Genomic DNA, 20,085 nt, shown 5'->3' on the forward strand with positions numbered 1-20,085 from the left:
TAAAATTTTCATACAATTATTCGCAATTTGGGTGTCAAGTAGGAGGGGCAATGTCAAGTAGGAGGGGTTTATCACAAAGGGTAGGAGGGGTTTATAACAAGGGTTAGGGCAGGGGTCTCAAACTCCAGTCCTGGGGGGAAAAAGCCCTGTGTAGCTTAGTTCTTTTCCTGTTCCACCACAAATGATTCAGCTCAAGAGCTGTGTGGTAATTCACAAAGGAGTTAAACCAGGTGTGTTAAATGAGGGTGAACCAAAAACTGTGTAGGACTCCGGCCCTCCAGGACTGGAGTTTGAGACCCCTGGGTTAGGGTATCAGATAACAGGCCCCCTATTATAAACTCCTCCCACATTGCCCCTCCCTCTCGACATTCGGCTTCTGGCTGCAGCGATTTGCCTATCTCGGATCTTGCCCTTCCAGTTCCACCTCATTTGCACATCCATGTAATAATGTGCTTGTAATTTAGTTTGGAATTTACGGGGAAACAAATGCTATTTTCTGATTGGTTGCTAATAACGTGCATGCATAGGGATTACATGTAACTTATTTTGGAATTTACTCAAAGGCAGCAAATGCTATTTTCTGATTGGTTGGTGTCTATTAATTCTGTATAGCTCGGGGGCAGCTATGAACTTGGTGGAAAATACGCTTGGGCATCGTCCATTAATTCTGTGTAATGCGACACCTTATCTCTTATTTCTCACTGTGAGATATACAAGGTGTAACAGGTGAGCTGGTTGAAATGCATATGTCTCACGGTCAGTGCCTGATACTCGAGAGCCCTGCCTACCGCAGTCACGGGATCTTGCTCTTCCACCTTTTCTGCACTTCGTGCGTGTGCATGCATCCATGTATTAACGCGCTTGCAGCGGAATCGCATGTAACTTATTTTGGAATTTACCCGGAAACAACAAATGCTATTTTCTTATTGGCTTGTAGGTGGCCATTGGCTCTGTATAACTTGGGACAGCTATGAACTTGTGCTCTCCACTCCTTATGCTTCCGCATCGTCTATTAATTATTACTTCTCAGCGGGTGAGCGCGTGAACCGATTTAAATGCGTGTATCTCACGGTTAATGCGTGAGACTTGAAAGCCTTGATATCGTGAAACTGGAATTACTGATCATGTCGTGCATTGCTCAACAGCGACATCTGGTGCTGCTTTCTGTAGCATGAAACAGGGGCTCGCATTGAATTAGAAGAATTAGGTGATCATTGTTGACACACCACAGCACACAGTGCACAACAACGAAATGTGTCCTCTGTATTTAACCCATATGTGACGTCGTGACATAGCGGGGGCGCTAATTCAGCGCCCGGGGAGCAGTGCTTGGGGGCGGTACCTTGTTGGTCGGGGATTCAAACCAGCAATCTTTCAATTACAAGGGCGCTTCCCTTTAAACCATTAAGACACCACTGCCCAGGAGTAAGTCGATGAAATTCTCAGTGCGGTACTGCAGGAGGACGCTCCAGTGCGCTCAAAAGGCGACAGTGATGGTGCGGCCCTGGGATACATTAATTACGTCATAAATATCTCCAGTCGGCAAAGCACAGATCTGTATGTTACAGGAAAGGGACTCCCAAACAAATGAAATAAAGATTAAAAAAGTGATACCAGTGGACAATAATAAATATCACAATTATTATTGATGATAATAATAATAATAATAATAATAAAAGAAGAAGAAGCAGAAGAAGAAACTAGCTGTGTGTTTTATATACTAATTTGTCAAATATTTTTCCATTTTTAGAATCTAAGAGTTTGTGTCAAGGGACAGAGCACACGGGAGATCGGGGACTTTCGTGGGAGGGACTTTATTCCGAAACAGGCGAACAGAGTTGGAGGGAGCGATCCGGAGGCGTAAACGGGGCACGAAGAAAGAGGACGGAAAAGCCGAGGAAGTCAAGCCAAGGGGGATCACCAGACGTGGGGCAGGCGGACACGGGTGGGATTCAAGGAAGCGGGGAGGAACGGGACAAACACGGGAGGACAGGGCTAGGGCTGCAAGGGAGACAGCGAAAAATCATACCTGTCAAGTTTTGGATTTGAAAATAAGGGACATTTTCCGGCGCCCGCCGCGAGCCACCCCACCACCCCAACCAAGCTCCAGTATCCCTTACATTTTAAGACAGGTGACAAGAAAGCTAATCACCACTTGTCAACCACTTATAAACTACAATTGGCTTTATGCACAGCTGCACTACTTCCTGAACTTCAGGCAGCTCCTTTGTTTCCTGTCTGCCATTACTGGACAAACTGATTAATCCAGGTGATCAGTTTGTCCAATAATGGCAGACAGGAAACAAAGGAGCTGGCTGAAGTTCAGGAAGTAGTGCAGCTGTGCATAAAGCCAATGATAGGCCTACCTTTGTTGATATTGACATGCCGTGAACATTCATAGCCTAAATGAAAACGCAAAAGGGTATATATGAAGAGCATTTATTTAAAGGCTTATTTGCATATTTTCTGTTCATTTAACATTGCTTGTCTTTACATTTCATTTTCATTCCACATTCTTTTCACATTCACACACTCATTCATTTCATATTGCTTTTTTGTACAGTTTTTCTTTTCATTTCACATAACTTTTCTTTACTCTTTTAGTGACTTATTGTACTCATTTGTTGCAGACTTTGCATTCTTTAAGACTGTTTTGGAAGGAGTGCCTTCCTTCTCTGTCCTGGCGTCCATCATCTGTCTGATTTTTCTTCTTTTTTCCGCGTCGTCACTCATCAACTCATCATCTGACCTCACACACTAACCTCGCGACAACTGGCACCTACAGTACCTGTAGTAGGCTACTGCAGGTGGCAGTTATCGCGAGGCTAGTGACAGAGCTCAGATTTTTTTGGGGGGGATGTTTTTTTTTTTTTTTTTTTAATAACGCAGGTTAAAATACGGGAGATTTACGGGAAAATAGTAATACGGGAGGACGGCGGGAAAGAAGGGTAAATTACGGGACTTTCCCGGCCAAAACGGGATACTTGACAGGTATGGAAAAATGCTCAGTACGTCGTCGCATGATAATGAACAATACCTGGCGTCGGGGAGTGCGGATTGAATCCTTTTAATGCCGCCTCTCCAGCTGTAAACGGTTCCGCCCATTAGGTAGGCTACTAGCTCCGTTGGTCGGGCGCGTGGTCGGGATGTGACAGTTTGACCCGTGGAATGTGTGGACATATAAAAAGTTTGATTTGTTTTAGATTTGTAAACCGTTTCGACCAATTCACTGAATAGAACCGGCTCAAAAGAACAATCCGTTTTCGAATTGGAGATCACTATCGGTTCACTTCGTGTTCCTCACTAACTAAGGCCATATCACAGGGTGCAGTTTCGCATAGTGCTTTTCTCTCCGATTGAAAATCGCTCAAATACAAGTGTTGTCCTACGATGTACTGTATTGGACTTGGGTGCTAATAAATCAATCGTGTTAGAACGGATTGTATAGTTCTGACGCTCAAGTGTCCATTGTAGTCACTTTCAGCAGCAGACAGTGGTCGGCATGGGCAAACTGTGATGCTCTGTGTGTTCTGATACCTTTCTGTTTTAGCCCAAATTGTTGAAAAGTTAATGCCGGCTGCCGTAGCTCTCCTGTGGGATTGGACCAGACAGGCTGGCCTTCGCTCCCCATGTGCATCAGTGAGCCGTGAGCGCCCATTAGTCCATCACTCGCTCACCAGTCGGACTTTCTTGGACCACATTTGGTCGGTACTGACTACTGCATACCAGGAACACCCTACAAGACCTGCCGTTTTGGAGATGCTCTGACCCAGCATCTAGCCATCACAGTTTGACCCTTGTCAAAGTTGCCTATTTCTCCTGCTTACAATACCAACTTCAAGAATGGACTGTTCATTTGCCTAATAATCATGGTTATTCACTTTACAAGTCAGGGGTTTTAATGTTATGGCTGACTGGTGTACTTTACACACATTTACTGTTCTACGTGTGTCCATTACAGTATAGGAACATTATAGGAAAAGAGTGGGCTTGCTTCGATAAACCAAAAAACGTATCAGTAACCTAGTATAACTAAGTAACTACCATATAATGTCATACAGACACTATGTGTAATAATAGAATTTATAGAAGTTGGGGGTGTGGGAATAAATGGGGGGGGGGGGGGTGGTTAACAGGGCTGTCCAGGAAATACATTGTTATCATTCCGACAGCATCTTCTCTAGTTCTACCTTCTCCTAACATTAATGCCAAGCGATCACTCTGAAAAGTACAAGATTATACACATAGTCAAACATAGGCAGCCTCTGGAACCAGGGATCCGGATGCAGAGTCAATGTTAATCGGAGACAAGAGATGGAAATCGTAGTGAAAGGTACAAGCCAGGGTCGGTAAGCCAAAAGGCTAGTCATAGGGGTGCAGGGAAAGGCAGACACACGTACAGACATGGGAAACTGCAAACACACGCTTGTACTAAGAAGTGCAAGGGATCAGGGATCACAAGAACACAGATGAACACGGGAAGGAAATTCAGGAAAAGATGCAGTGCAGGGTTGGAGTAGAATCCTGAGAGAGGTTACCTGGTACCTTGGGCGGAGCTTAGTAGCTAAAAATAATGTTGTTTCAAGATGTCTTTGAGGTGGCAAATCCTCTTGGTTCTGCCAAACAGACACACAAAGTTCTTGCAGTGTTCTATACTTTGGGAAATTTCTATCCTCACAATTGGTCCACTGTTGATCAAATACAGTTAGTGCTGCTTTGTTGGAAGAAGACTGCAGGTATTTTGGAATTAACAATATTTGTAGTGCACTTGTAGCTGATTTGTGTAAATTGGAGTCTAATAGGATATCTTTTAAGGGCAAGGTATACAAGGGTGCTGTCACATGCATAATAGGCGACAATCTTGGATCACACATGATTGGGGGATTTTCATAAAATTTCAGTTGTGCTACTTATTTCTGTAGTTACTACCTCATTACCAAAAATGAGTACCAAGCCAATAGGCGACTGTCTAACAAAACTTTCAAGTCACCGAGCGGCTGATCAGGGGAAACTTAACCTGCCCGACGTGCTAGCAGGTAATAATCCATAAAAGCAAAACACACAGTGCCTTTCATTCGCCTTTACGTTCGCGTTTATACTTGTGGTCACATTTGCGTTCAGCAAAAACTAGGTTTTCCCCCATCACCCTCTTACTACCGCTTTCACCTAACAAGTGATATTACAAATTACTGCCGCCACCAATACCATGTGACCCAGCGTGCGTGATTACGCAAAGACCCTGCCTACTTTGGTCTCCTACAAAGCCAATTCTTTGGCCCTTGCAGATCTTAGGGATCCTGTTAATTATGACTAGTCAGTTCAGTTTTTGGAGAAACACACTGATGTTTCAAGGCGCGGGATATCTGTTAGTAGGCCTACCTAGGGTAGAAAGAGCTACAGCAGGCTGCAGAGCTTTCTCCTACAGAGCTCCTCAGCTGTGGAATGGTCTTCCACCAGATGTGCGGGTTTCAGGCTCACTCTCAATATTCAAGTCTAGACTAAAAACACACCTGTTTAGTTTAGCTTATAGGGACACTAGTTCTAGGTCTAGCTAACTCCTCACTCCCAGTCAGACCTGTAGTGTGAGGTGTAGAGCTGGGTGGGGATCGGTGCCATTGGCTTTGGATAAACTGAACTGTCAGTCTGTCACTCTAGCTTCACAATCCCTTGTGGAATTTCAGTGCTGACATTTCAGGGACTCCCCATGCCTGCATTCCCACTTGCCTCTCCCTCCTACTTATGCTGCCAGAGCCATGTCTGCTGGAGCTTGCACATTGCACTTCATATTGCACTCACCTGTTAGCACTGCCTATAGTCTCCCCTACTTTGACTAATTGCACATTGATAATGCCTTTTATCACCACTGTCATTGTAATCTTGGTTAGTGACTTCTTTAGTCATTTGCTGTACTGAAATAAAAATGAACTACTTTAAGCTACGGTACTGTATGTGACATGTCTGAAAATCACTCAGGTACATTATTATATGTGAATACAGTAGATCGTCACGCATCATATAGTCTTATATAAGCAATATACTATACCGTTTTCATCAAGAAATATATCCAGCGAATTAAATACTTTCATTTATTATCTGTAAAAACAAAAAACATAGAAAAGGCATGTGATGTTTTAAAATATATGGCTTGTTTACTTCAAGAGCTTCTTAAAAAGACATGAAAACAACATCGAAACCGTGTACAAATCAGCGCGCGACAGGGGAAACATAGGGAAACTGAATTGCCCGGAACACCGGTAGTAACGCCATTGGTTGCACTTGAAGTTATTAGTTATCCAATCCGACAGTAAACGGCGCATTAATAAGAATATTCTCTGAGTTGTGGTCTCGAAATAAAATCCCGAGTCCATGACAAGAACGAGTACAAATACGGCTGATTCAAAGACAAGATCGAGACCTTCAAAAACTGGTCTTACTACAACATTTGATATTACAGTAATATACATTTCTATGGTGAAGAAATGAAGCAGTGGTGTAGTGGTAACAAGAAATTTAAGGTGGGTAAACTATATGCACAGCAGTAAAAACGGTAACTATTTATATCCTTAACATTAGTGATCTCAAAAAGGTGAGTAAACGCTGTTTTGTAAATTTAAAAAGTGCGTAAATGGCGTTTATGTGCATTTACCCTCCACTACACCACTGAATGAAGGATTTGCGTCAAGTAATCTGAATAATTGCATAAAATAATCCAAAAACTCCACAACGTCACATAATACATCAGTGTCTCTCCGACCTAATTTCAGCTAATTATCGTCAAATTCTGGCAGAAATAAAATAAGACTCTGCTGTTTCCGCCTCTTGTTTTTCAATTCTCCCAGAATTCATCACGTAAGCTACTCAAGGCACGCCATTGGTTCTCGTCACCTTTTTCTTTTATGGCGGTCGGCATCCAGCTTAATGGTACTTTACTGCCACCGCGGCTTTGGTTAGCTTACTGCTACCAAATTAGGAGGTAGCCACTGTACTTATGTGTATAATAACGTAGACCCAACTAATCGATTATTAAATTAGTTGCCAACTATTTTAATAATCGATTAAATCGATTAGTTGTTGCAGCCCTACTTAAACTATAAAAAAGTTTATGTATATGGTCTTTCTATATCGCGAATTTTCACCTATGGCTGATGGGTCTCAGACTGCATGTTTATTGCCTTGACACATGCAGTAGATCTTACCTATCCAAAGGAGATTAGGTACACATTTGGAGTGTTCCAAAAACAACTTCTTGATCTAGATTGTTCCAGACTATCCCCAAACGTGAACAGCCTCAAGAATAAGCTACTAGTTTAAGAAAATTAGCAAAAACATTTTATTTACTTATTTTTGTTTGTTTGTATACTAGTTTTCCATGTAAACAAAAAAGGTATTATATCCTTGTTGTGAATGTTTCTTATAGCTCTTATCAGTTTTGTCATATTTTGCCATTTGCACTTGAAAAATGTTTTGTTGTATTGCTTAAATAAATGTTTACTTGGAAAACTTCATCTGTTGACTGGATGTAATTAAACTGTAGTGCCAGAAAGACAATACAGAATAGATTAGATAAAGCAATTGCAAAGTGGCATTTAGTGTTGCACATGTAGGTACTGATAAGATTTGTAATGTATATTGAAGTGACAATATGGTGAAATTCATTTATTTAAATTAATGTATTTAGTGAGTCCAAATCTAAATTATCCATACACATTTAATAATGTTATATTAGACTCGATTTGTAGTAAGAGTAAATAAATGATCTTGAGATATTGAGTAAATGTAAAACAATTTATTTGATATGTTGAATTAATATGAAATTGTTTCTCATAGATATATATAGTATATATAAACCAGTTTTGCTCAGGTATTGGATAAATACCAATTGATTTTTTTCTCTGAAATTAAATTTACTAAATATTTTTGTGCTATATTAACTTATTTGGCAATATATTATTTGCCATTTTATTACTAAGCCCAACATAATTAGGCTGTAGATTTTAGTAACATTTACTTATTTTTTTTTGTTTACATTTAGGTCACCAAGTCATTACATTTTATTTAAAAACTGAAGACTAAAATTTATTCAATTATTTTACGTGTCACTTTGTTGCCATTATTTTTAAAGTAACATTGGGTCACATTTTTTACAGTGCACCTAAAATATCAAGATATTGTTTTTCAGCCATATCTATCACGTCCCAGGGCGGAAGCAAGCAAAGGAACTCCAGGTATAGGGGAACACCGGGTTTAATTGCACGAAAGGCAGGCAAAGACACATTGACAATACAATGACTGGACTGGGGAAACAAACGGAAACGCGGACTAAATACAATGGACTAATTGACAACGATCAGGAACAGCTGGTAAACACGGGGAATCCACATGCGGTTAACGAGGGGGAGTGGCACACAAGAGGAGCGGGCGATTGGGGCATGACAATATCACCCAGCCATAGCTGTTGGTGCAATTACTTGACATTTAGGCTACGTTCACACTGCCAGCCACATCGTTCAATTCCGATTTTTTGCTCAGATCGGATTTGTCTATCTTGACGGTTCACATTCATAAGTACATGTGACCTGTATCCAGAGGTGGACATTTCAGGTCCAGAAAGTAAAAATCCAAACCAGGATTTCATTTCAACCAACTAGTTGAGCATAAAGAGTCACAGTCACAGAATACTCAACTGGTTGGTTGACATGAAATCCTGGTTTGGATTTTTACTTTCTGGATCTATAATGTCCACCTCTGCCTGTATCTGACTGTAATGTGAACACATCGGTTCCAGTTTAGCTTGAACAGATTCATTTCCCTAAATATCAATTAAATCCCCACCTTCTCCATCCTTCCACTGACTGTTATCGCAGCTCTCCTCCATTTTTACCTTCCTGCGCTGCCGGTGTTATGCCGAAAAATGCATCCCTGCCTAAAAAGGCATCCCTGCCTTAGAATGCATGCCGGTGTTCCGACGAGTTGAACTTTTAAGGGTTTTTTGGGGGTCAGGGGTTTTTTAGGGGTTGGGGTTAGGGTTTTAGGGGTGTTTTGGGGTTTATGGTTAGGGTTTTAGGGGGGTTTTGGGGGTTAGGGTTTTAGAGGTTTTTTGGGGTTTTTGGGGGTTAGGGTTAGAATTTTACGGGTTTTTGGGGGCTATTGATTAGCACTACGGTAGCCTTACTCGACAAAGTAGCTCAACTCATTTCAGATCAGCGACCAATCGGTCATTTAGAGACAGGCATGCATTCTACGGCAGGGATGCCTTTTTCGGCATAACACCGGTGCAGGATGATGTCAGCGCATGCGTATACGCAAAAAGCCACATGAATTCCGATCTGAGCGTTCACATTCAGGTCGCATGGCCGCGAATTGGATACGTATCAGATTTAGTACCACATATGAAAGTGACACAAATCTGATTTGAAAAGATCAGATGTGCGTGTCCACACAGCCCTGAAAAGATCCGATCTGTGTCACATTAAGGCAAAAAATGCGATTTGAGTCACTTCAGCATGGCAGTGTGAACGTAGCCTTAGGGTTATAAGCTATGATGATAAAGATGATTAATAGTGAGATGAAGAATAATCATGGGATTTGTGCACGTCCTGTCCCATCAGTTTAGGGCCTCGGGTGAGAGATGGACAGTGTTGTATGCCTTTATATATTTCTTTACAGTGCCTTTTTTTCTTACCACGGGCTTTTTTCATCTGGGGAGAAAGAAAATGGGATATAATGTCATATAGACACAACTAGAAGTGTCAAATATAAAAACACACAACTACACAGAGCTGGAGTAAATATTGACCTTGGTTCATCATCATGGAGTTTGATATACTGAAAAATATTGCATAGATTTTTATTTACTTTTTTAGAAACCAATGATTAAAATATTTGATTTGAAAAAGCACACTCACCTTAGGGCCCAGACAGATGAGTAGGATGACGACACTCAACAGGAGGACAGAGCCAGCACAGATGGCAGTGGTGACCCACAGGCTGGGAGTCAGCACTGGTTCGGCAGGTGGACACGGCTTCAGGTCAGCTGTGTCACATCATCAGATTGTCAAGACATATCACCTGCTCCTGGGTCTCACCATGTCCATGATTAGTAATGGTGCTTTGAGCAGCACGGTTTGAATAGTGTTCCACTACCATTCTGTACAAGTGATCCCATATCCTGTACATGCTTTGACTATGAAAAGAATAACGATCTGTCAGCACTTACCATTTACTACAACCAGAGTATAGTTGCTGTTGAACTTCTTCAGATTTAGGTCCTGAATCATATTGTATGAGCACCAGTAGAGACCAGAGTCATCATCTGTTACATTAGTAATAGTGACAGAGAGATTGACCATCTCTCCCTCTGTCTTCACTCTATCTACATACTCATCTTCAGGTCTGCATTTAGCAGGGTTCCTGTAATAATAGAGCACTCTTTTCTCTGACTCCATCCTTTGGTACAAATGCATAAACGTGGCATTTTTGGTCGTCGAGCATTTGACAGTAATTGACTTTCCTTCCTCTGCTGTCACAATCCTGGCCTTCTCTGAAGGTTAGAAAAGATAAAACATTGTGGTTTAAAAAAGGAGCTACAATGCAGAATTACTAATTATTGTATTTATTTATACTCGACACTCTCCAACAATTCTGACTTTATGGTTCTCATTGTAATTTTACAGTGACACTGAAATTTAGGCTATACAAATAAGATTAATACTTTATTGAATTCACTGCATCTGGAAGATCTCTCTAGGCAGAACCCCCACAACTAGCAGCACGTAAATGCTGGACTCAGGTGTCTTGAGGTTGATTCATGGTGCAATTAAGCAAGATTAAATTTAAGGATCTGCACTCAGAATTTCCATTTCTGTATCACACAAAACATGTGGTTGTACCTGGTTAAGGACAGACAAAATTGGGTTTTACCTTTAGTTCTCTAATCTCTTAAGAGGCAGATAATGACAATACTAAATACTTTTATCCTGAGTATGTATGTAATTCTGTATACTAATACTTTTATAGACTTTTTCCCATGCATTTGAGAAAATTTGCTATAATTTAAATGACTTTACTTCCTCCGCTATCACAATCCTGGCCTTCTGTCAAAGTTAGAAAAGATAAAACATTGTGGTTTAAAAAAGTAACTGCAATACAGAATAAATAATGCAGAATACAGTCATTAGTAATGGTTATTACTCTCCAGCAATTTTCTGCTGAGTATGAGGCTACTGATATTATGGTTCTCAACCAGAAAAAAGTGACCTGTGGTCTTCAGTCAAGGACAAAACAGCTATATCTGATGGAGTTTCCTCGCCGTGCTTAACTATGCAACAAGGGAGTCCAGAGTAAACAAACATCAAAATTCAACAAATGTCTGTATGAGTTATGAGATTTTGAAAGAGATAATGCCAGTACTAAATACTTTCTCGCATATTTATGGAAACATCTTAATGTTATCATTCAACCTTCGGCGTAACAACACATTTTCCAACCTCACCAGGGTTGTGAGCAGCCATTCTCACCTCGGGAGGCCTGGGTGCTGAGAAGAACGCCTACGAGGACGAGGCCCACCAAATGCCAGAGTCTGCGCTCCATCTCTGCGACAGCTTTATGTGAGACCACTGTCAAAAGGAGGAAATGTGAGTGCAATATGAAAAGGAAGAAATGCGCGCCCGCAATTCTCACAGTACTTCAAAAACCTAGTGCACTGAGGTGGCGAGTTTTTTTAAACCTGTGGAAACGTGGCAGATTCTGAGAAGGCACCAAGCGAGAACTAGCCAGGTGTTGCGCGAAAAAGTGACTGTCTGCCAGAAATTGATTGCCATCCGCGGGAGCGCGCACAGCTTGTTAAAGACGCATTACAGTTTCTATGTGCGACTACAGCGGCTATTTTCGATATCAGATCGTCTTAAAGTGCAAAAACTATACAGTACATTTATCCCCAAGCTAATAGCGAAGGTATGTCTTTGTGAGATTTAAGGGTTTGGTCAATTGTTGAATAAATTACTGTAATAAGAGTCAAAGGAAGCCGTTGTCATGTAAGACGCTTTAAAGCAGTCATCAGTCGTAACTGTGTTGTAAAACTGTAACCTTATGTCGTGAAGCCATGGAAGTTCAAATGCGACACATTAATGTAGATTTATGTTTAAAAATGTTCCTACGTCTAAATGAGTTTCACTACACAACCGATGGGGATTACTTATTAAATAAAGACAATGCTCCATCTTGCAGTCATATTAAAGAGTTAGTGGTAGTGGTGGGCGGATCGATCCAAGTATCGATAATATCGATAATAATGTTGGTATTGATCGATACCAGTTTAATGAGATCGATACTTAAGTTTAAATCTCTCTCCCGAATGCACTGCGGCTGTCTGTGTTCACGCTGCTGCTCCCAAATGCCGCTCCCGGCTGTCACGTGACTCAGCGGCGCCAGGCTAGCAAACAGGCGCGGGCACATGCACACACACACACACTATAATATTTATAATAAAGTACAGTGGTACCTCCGTTCTCGAACTTAATCCGTTCCGGACTCCGGATCAAATCCTAAAAAGTTCGAGTTCTGATCGAATCTTTCCCATAATAAATAATGGAAAACTAATTAATTGGTTCCCGGCCACCCCCAAAATGATACCTAAATATGTTTTTTTTAGCATTTAAACACAAAATGAACACGATAAAACAAGAGCATTTTTTTCTTAATGGCTTCCAAAACAATAAACATCTTATCCCAACATTACCCCTGTCCTGCCCCGATTGTCTGCTCCTTCCGTGTGCCACGCCCCCTCGTTAACCTCATGTGGGATCCCCATGTGATCGGCTGTTTCTGATTGTTGCAAGAGCATCTGGCTGCAGAGTGCAGACCTCCACCTGGAGGATCTCCACTACAGGGACGGAAACACGTGAGCTCCACAATTGAGTCCGGACGTGACGTTATGCAAACACGCCATGGAGGCAGTACCAGATATCACATGATCTCCACGCACAGCTTGGATTTGTCAGTGGGAGGGTGTTTAGCTTTGTCGAAAGAAAAAAGTGGGTAGAACAAGCAACAACGGTAGCATTCGACCGGTGATTTTTTTCTCTCCAAATTTAGCTTTAAATTGGTCACTTAAGCTAAGACTGACTGTCTACTGAAAAAGAAAAAATACTCATAAAAGTATAAATAAATTTATAAATATTTGTCTTGTGCGCACAAGTTATTATTTGGAAGGAATAGCTTAGCTGCGTATAGCTGTCATGTTATAAGAGGTTTATTTCAGGACGCCGTACTACGTTTGCTAGACCTGGCATTAGGGTACAGTAAGATACAACAGCCTTGTAATTAATATTACTGGAAGATAAATACAACGCTGCCGCGTACTACTTTGACATTAAGGCGGAGGTATATATACAGTCCGTATGAATGGTCGTGACAGAGGTGAAGCGATATGAACAATATTTTTTTCTTTTATTATCGGTAGTCAATAATAAAACAGGTAAAATAAATACAATAAATAGGTGTCAGTAATGGCAAGAAATGTTAGGGGAACTTGGTGAGGCGAACAAATCAACAAACCGAGTAAAGTGGTAAACATAGTAGGCTATGTCTTGACGCAACCGAATCAAACATCGGTGTCAACAATATTAAAGATACACAAAATATAGCCTGCGTGCAATAAATTGTGACCAAATTATATAAGTTATTATGTAGTACTTTTGATTATTTGAATATGATTCGCAAATTGACGGAATATAGGGTTATGCCTACTAATATTGACACTGATGTTTTGTTCGGTTGCGTTAAAACAGATTATGTTTTCTACTTTAATTGGTTTGCTGATTTGTTCACCTCACCGAGTTCAAGTAACATTTTTTGATATTACTGACACCTATTTATTGTATTTACTGTACCTGTTTATCATAGTGTATTATTATGATTAACGATAATGACCGAAGGAAAAATATTGTCATGTCGCATGAATTCATGTCGCTTCACCTCTGTCGCGACCATATAAACACGGATTGTATAATTAACCCTTAATGCCAAAGAATCAGTTTGCAGCATAAAAAAAAAATGGAAAATGAGTTTATGGTGTTACTTGTTGACTGTAAATAAATGTCTCTCCAGTTTGATTTGTTTAGACGTCGAGACATAGTTTTGGTAGACATAGTTGTCATATTACTCTCGGCCTCAAACACAGAGTAAATTATCTTGTGCGCACAGAATAACTTGTGAGCACAAGAAAATAACTTGTGCCACACGATTAAAAAAAAAATCACCCTATGGGACTTCGGGGGCTCCGTATTAAAGTGAGAATTTCACACGTACAGAAATAATAAAAATAACACATGCTATTAACATCCCTTCTTGTAGAATTAAAATACATTATTAACGCCCGTTTCCAATGTTAATAATATAATTTAAATCGATCACCAAAATAATAAGTATGTACTTTAAAAGACTCGATTTCTGTTCGGTCGAGTTTAAGTCCCGATTATGTGATATCTGGTACCACCTCCATGCATGTTTGCATAACGTCATGTTCGGATTCGCTTGTGGAGTTCACGTGTTTCTGTCCCTCTAGTGGAGTTCCTCCTGGTGGAGGTCTGCAGCCAGACTCTTCTCGGTTGTTGTCATTAGTCCTCTGTATTATAATGGTTATTATAGCAACGCATTCTGATCCTGACGCAATGCATTACGGTTAGATGCATTGCGACCTCTCACCCAGCTGCACAAACTGGAACCGCCTCCGTGACGACACACCTTTGCCCGTATTGGCTGAAGAATTTGGTTACACGCATGACGTTTGTATCCCAGGCAGTTCCGATGCGTAATCTGCTGTTTCTCCCGAATATCACGTAAAGCAGTGAGAGCTTTAATTTACCTGGTAAAATAAAGTTTAAATAAATGACATAAATGCTCTAATAGTACACGTAAGTTAGTGGTTTATTTATTGTTAGTTACTGTAATGTTGCGCTGCTTTATTTGGTTAATCGTCCAGTCTGTGAAGAAGGCATTCAAGTAAGAATTGCATTGTAGTATGACTCATTTCCTAATTTATATTAGGTAATTAAGAAGTATCGATATCGGTATTGTATCGGCGATACTTTCCCTGTATTTACTTGGTATCGCATCGATACCAAATCTTGAAGTATCGCACACCACTAGTCAGTGGATTTTTCCTTCTCTGTGCTGCAGTATCAACCATCCAGTCCGTTTTACCACTTTATTACACGGCTCTCTGGAATGCTTGATTCTGATTGGTCAGTTGAGACATTTGCAGGTTCGTTCTTTTCAAATAATGACCGCTCCAAAGTAATAACGCATAGCCGGTACTACTTGTATGTTTAAAATCAGTCCGCGCCAACAAAGATTATTGTTTAAAAATGTTAATTTAAAACAAATATGTCAATAAAATGTTTCAAATTTATATTCATGTCCAGTTTTTTTCCTTATGTGGCAAGTAGCCGTGTAATAAGCGGGATAATGTACAGGCAGCCGGTAGTTATCGCAGAAATAAGCCCCGACAGTGTGATCAGGACCCGACGCGAAGCGCGTATTACACGGCTCTCTGGAATGCTTGATTCTGATTGGTCAGTTGAGACATTTGCAGGTTCGTTCTTTTCAAATAATAACTGCTCCAAAGTAATAACGCATAGCCGGTACTACTTGTATGTTTAAAATCCCTCCGCGCCAACAAGACTTACTGGACTCCGACCACCGCTGACAGACAGAAATGGAGCAGTATACTCTCATCAAATCCTGACAACAGCTTGGCAAGCAGTAAGTGTTCGTATTAAATATAATATTTACCATAAAATTCAATCACCAACATAGTTTAATGATGTGTGATTTTAGGTGCAGTCAACAAAAAGTCAGTAGAGAAAACTTTCGCTGACTCTACCAAAAACATCAACTTCAACATCCCCGCTGGGACCACATTTACAATGTCACAGTTCACAATTAATGGAAATGTGCAATTTAATACTTGTAAATAAATAAAATACATACGTTATCATATAATCATATGTAGATGTTATAAATTGTCTTAAATTTCTATAAATTTCTGCGATAACTACCTGCTGCCTGTACATTATCCCTTACTTAAACACCTCTATAGGACCAGTATAACCAGTACAATGCAGTTTTCCTATTACCAAAAAAATGATTACAATCAATATCTTTTTACTGACAGGGCTGCTTCAGTTTTCTGCCTTTTCTGCTTCAGTTTAATAGGCCTCTTGTTAGATATATTTACAGGATTAGTAAAAGTATAAGCCATTTTTACCACTATAAACACCTCTATAGGACCAGTATAATGCAGTTTACCCATTGTCAAAAAGGTTAGGCTATATACAGTATATAAAGGCACTTGTTAATGTAATGGGCAGCTCCCTCTAGTGGATGACATGTAGTAAAACTTCCTCTTGTGAACATGTTTACATACATTTGGATGTTTCATTTAGTCATGGCTTCCAAGCGAAGTTAGTGTTCTCAACTTAGCATCTCAAGTTCCTGTTACCTTAGGTTGACCAGATAATCCATATCACGGAGGACAATTTGAGGTAGCACAGGGTTTGTACACTACCATTTCAATTGCAGTGGTACCTCAGTTCTCGAACTCATTAGAAGTCAAATTTCTTAAAAGTCGAACCAACCAGTTCGAAAAAAAAACATGTAAATCTCGATCTGAATCTCAGAAGTCTCTAAACAGATTAAGCAGGAAAAAATAGGCAACTTTGACAAGGGCCAAATTGTGATGGCTAGATGCTGGGTCAGAGCATCTCCAAAATGGCAGGTCTTGTAGGGTGTTCCTGGTATGCAGTGGTCAGTACCGAACAAAAGTGGTCCAAGAGAGTCCAACTGGTGAGCGAGTGACGAACTCATGGGCGCTCACGGCTCACTGATGCACATGGGGAGCGAAGGCCAGCCTGTCTGGTCCAATCCCACAGGAGAGCTACGGCAGCCAGCATTAACTTTTCAACAATTTGGGCTAAAACAGAAAGGTATCAGAACACACAGAGCATCACAGTTTGCCCATGCCAACCCCTGTCTGCTGCTGAAAGTGACTACAATGGACACTTGAGCGTCAGAACTATACAATCCGTTCTAACACGATTGATTTATAAGCACCCAAGTCCAATATATCGTGCACAGCACTTGTATTTGAGCGATTTTCAATCGGAGAGAAAAGCACTATGCGAAACTGCACCCTGTGATATGGCCTTAGTGAGGAACACGAAGTGAACCGATAGTGATCTCCAATTCGAAAACGGATTGTTCTGTTGAGCCGGTTCTATTCAGTGAATTGGTCGAAACGGTTTTCAAATCTAAAAAAAATCAAACTTTTTTTATATCCAGAAATTCAACGGGTCAAACTGTCACATCCCGACCACGCGCCCGACCAACGGAGCTTAGTACCTAATGGGCGGAACCGCTTACACCTGGAGAGGCGACATTAAAAGGATTCACCCCACACTCCCCGACGCCAGGTATTGTTGATTATCATGCGACGTACTGAGCATTTCTCGCTGTCTCCCTTGCAGCCCTAGCCCTGTCCCCCCGTGTTGGTCCCGTTTCTCCCCGCTTCCCCGGATCCCGCCGGTGTCCACCTGTCCCACGTCTGGTGATCCCCCTTGGCTTGACTTCCTCGGCTTCTCCGACCTCTTGCTTCGTGCCCCGTTTACGCCTCCGGATCGCTCCCTCCAACTCTGTTCGCCTGTTTCGGAATAAAGTCCCTTCCCACGAAAGTCCCCGATCTCCCGTGTGCTCTGTCCCGTGACGCAAACTCTTAGATTCTAAAAATGTAAAAATATTTGACAAATTAGTATGTAAAACACACAGCTAGTTTCTTCTTCTTTTTCTATTATTATTCATTGTGATAGCCTATTTATTGTCCACTGGTAGCACTTTTTTGAATCTTTATTTCATTTGTTTGGGAGTCCCTTTCCTGTAACCTACAGATCTGTATTTTGCCGATTGCAGATATTTATGACGTAATTAATGCATCCCAGGGCCGGAAGCCCACACCAGAGCCACCATCAGTGGAGGACAGCGGAGAGGGAGAGGTGCCTCCCCCTCCTGCTGAGAAACCCCGGACAGGTGCAGCGCGTCCTCAAGCCGCTCCTGCCAGCACGGAGGCAACGGCGGCTAATGAGAGAAGCGGACTTAGCGGCGAGCTGCGGCCACTCACTGGCTATCGAGGACTCGCGACCCCAGCTGTGTCCTCCGCTTCGAGCACGAGCAGCAGAGGCAGCAGGCAGAGGGTACTCTGCATGAGCGTGAGGAGGCATGCCACGGATGGGAGACCTGGCCTCGTGAGAACCAGCCTGGCGATCAACAACCGTCCTCCCACAAAGTCAACATTGCACGTTGTCAGTGTTGAAATGGAGCTGGAAATTTTTGCCAATGTGCTATTAAGAATGTATGTTTGTATTTGCATATTCTTGACACAGAAAACTGTTTAAAACTGTTCATTTCCTTTATCTGTATGGATTTTCCTATAATTCAGTATTAGGGCCACATTGAGGACAAAAAAATAGAGATTGTGGGAATAAAGTCATAATTTTATTTTTAAATGTTATTTTAAAGGGGAGATATTACAGTTGGCAGTTTCAGGACTGAAGTATAGAGGCAGGAACAAACCAGTCAATGATAGCAGAATACATGGCGTTTATCTTATGATGTCAATGATTTTAATTGGCTACATTATTATTATTTTAATGTTTAAATATGTATAAAATGTATAAAATGATTTCAGTTTGTGTATCAGCACTTTTTGAACATTTTAACCTCATATTAGGGACATGGCAATAAAACTGATAACCATGATAATTTTGGTCATGATAATCGTAATGTAAAATTTTCATACAATTTTTCATACAAAAATGCTGTGCAAGCTCAGACATCTGAGGTACAGGTCAGTAAGGATCGGGTTGTGACAGACACCCCCACAAAGACCCACCTACCCAAATCATGTCAAAAATAGGCCAGATAGTGGGACGCAAAGAAAAATGCAGTGCAAAGGGAAAAAATATTGCAAAGCACAACACATGTACCGTAATGAAAAACAAGTGATACATCAAGAAAAAAAGAACTATCACAATTTGGCAAAGAAAAAAAATCGAATACATCAATTTTGTTTGCAATATATAGGCTACTTTTGTTTATGATACAGTACACATATTTAACATGTGGATGTAATTTGACTCCATACATTTAATTTTGGAACACCCCAGCTGTTAAATACTTGAAATACTTGTTTTTGCATTTCAGATATACGTTTTTTTCCCCATCCATATCCATTCCGGGTCTTTGTACGTTTTGGTCAATTTGTAATTAAAAAATTTTTTTTTGGTTCATGTGAAACCATGGTTCTGTCACGCGCACAAGGGCGGGGCAACAACGTGACAGACAATCAATGCTTAATCGACACGTTACTTAATACGGATGCAATCTCCCAGACGTTGCGAAGTATTGTTGCCATGCGAATGACACTTACCGAGCACTTCTTTGTCTCCTGTCTTCCCCGCTTGTCTTGCCTGCCCCGTTTTGCCCTGTCGTCTCGCCTGCTCTGCTTGTGTCAACGCTCCTGCTTCCCTGCCTGTGCCTGCCTTCCCGGTCCTACCGCCCCGGCCTGTCTTCATCGCTCCTCCCGTTCCTTCGTCTCCTTGTCCCACCATTTCCTGTAGGACTGACTAACTCAGCTTTGGACCCATCGCGATCTACCCGACTTCCCCTTTGGATTATCCCTTTGGCTTTGACTGCACCCGGCTTTCTAAATAAACGTCCCGTCTCCTGGGGTTCGCCTCTTCTTTGTCAGCGGAGCGTATCAGGTTCAGCAGAGGACCAAAAATATGTTATACAATGTTGTATTTTGAATATAAGCATTTACCAGAACAATCTAATTGTGAAACACTTGAAAAATAGTTTACATTTTAAGCACTTGGATAATTAGATTTTTATTAATGTGATATTGTTATGCTCAGCAGAGATGTTTTCCAGCTGGGAAACATTGATGTGAATAAATAAAACCATAATTCTGACTTTCTGTCCTGACTTTTAAAAAGTATTTTAGATAAATTTTAATAATATTGATATACAGTG

The 20,085-nt window shown here is 41.0% G+C and overlaps 2 protein-coding genes and 2 long non-coding RNA genes across 4 annotated transcripts in view; 3 read left to right on the top strand and 1 right to left on the bottom strand.

The window, feature by feature from the left end:
• Nucleotides 1-20,085, top strand: part of LOC111833499 (uncharacterized) — a 46,220-nt gene that overhangs the window by 6,348 nt on the left and 19,787 nt on the right. The gene's annotated exons all lie outside the window — the stretch shown is intronic.
• Nucleotides 2,878-9,984, top strand: LOC140590850 (uncharacterized). The gene is made up of 3 exons (XR_011991709.1): nucleotides 2,878-2,991; nucleotides 8,180-8,225; nucleotides 9,897-9,984. It is a non-coding gene; the product is annotated as an uncharacterized lncRNA (long non-coding RNA).
• LOC111833481 (uncharacterized) lies at nucleotides 8,229-19,742 on the bottom strand. The gene is made up of 5 exons (XM_072712132.1): nucleotides 19,481-19,742; nucleotides 11,517-11,615; nucleotides 10,217-10,540; nucleotides 9,906-10,033; nucleotides 8,229-9,698 (listed from the first exon to the last, which is right to left on the bottom strand). Exons 1-5 carry the CDS (start codon nucleotides 19,659-19,661, stop codon nucleotides 9,555-9,557), a joined length of 876 nt encoding a protein of 291 aa, XP_072568233.1. The 5' UTR covers nucleotides 19,662-19,742; the 3' UTR covers nucleotides 8,229-9,554.
• Nucleotides 15,579-18,813, top strand: LOC111833455 (uncharacterized). The gene is made up of 3 exons (XR_002835759.2): nucleotides 15,579-15,762; nucleotides 17,341-17,471; nucleotides 17,965-18,813. It is a non-coding gene; the product is annotated as an uncharacterized lncRNA (long non-coding RNA).

Source organism: Paramormyrops kingsleyae, chromosome 5 (genome assembly GCF_048594095.1).
Source record: "Paramormyrops kingsleyae isolate MSU_618 chromosome 5, PKINGS_0.4, whole genome shotgun sequence".
NCBI classification, from domain to species: Eukaryota; Metazoa; Chordata; class Actinopteri; order Osteoglossiformes; family Mormyridae; genus Paramormyrops; species Paramormyrops kingsleyae.

What these genes read in the sequence shown, in the direction of transcription:
- LOC111833481 (XM_072712132.1), bottom strand. Translation starts at nt 19,661, where the DNA reads ATGGTGGGACAAGGAGACGAAGGAACGGGAGGAGCGATGAAGACAGGC. An exon ending in AGGAGACAAAGAAGTGCTCG is followed by an intron (nt 11,616 to 19,480) that starts GTAAGTGTCATT and finishes TCCTTTTGACAG; the next exon opens with TGGTCTCACATAAAGCTGTC. An exon ending in TACTCTGGTTGTAGTAAATG is followed by an intron (nt 10,034 to 10,216) that starts GTAAGTGCTGAC and finishes GATGTGACACAG; the next exon opens with CTGACCTGAAGCCGTGTCCA.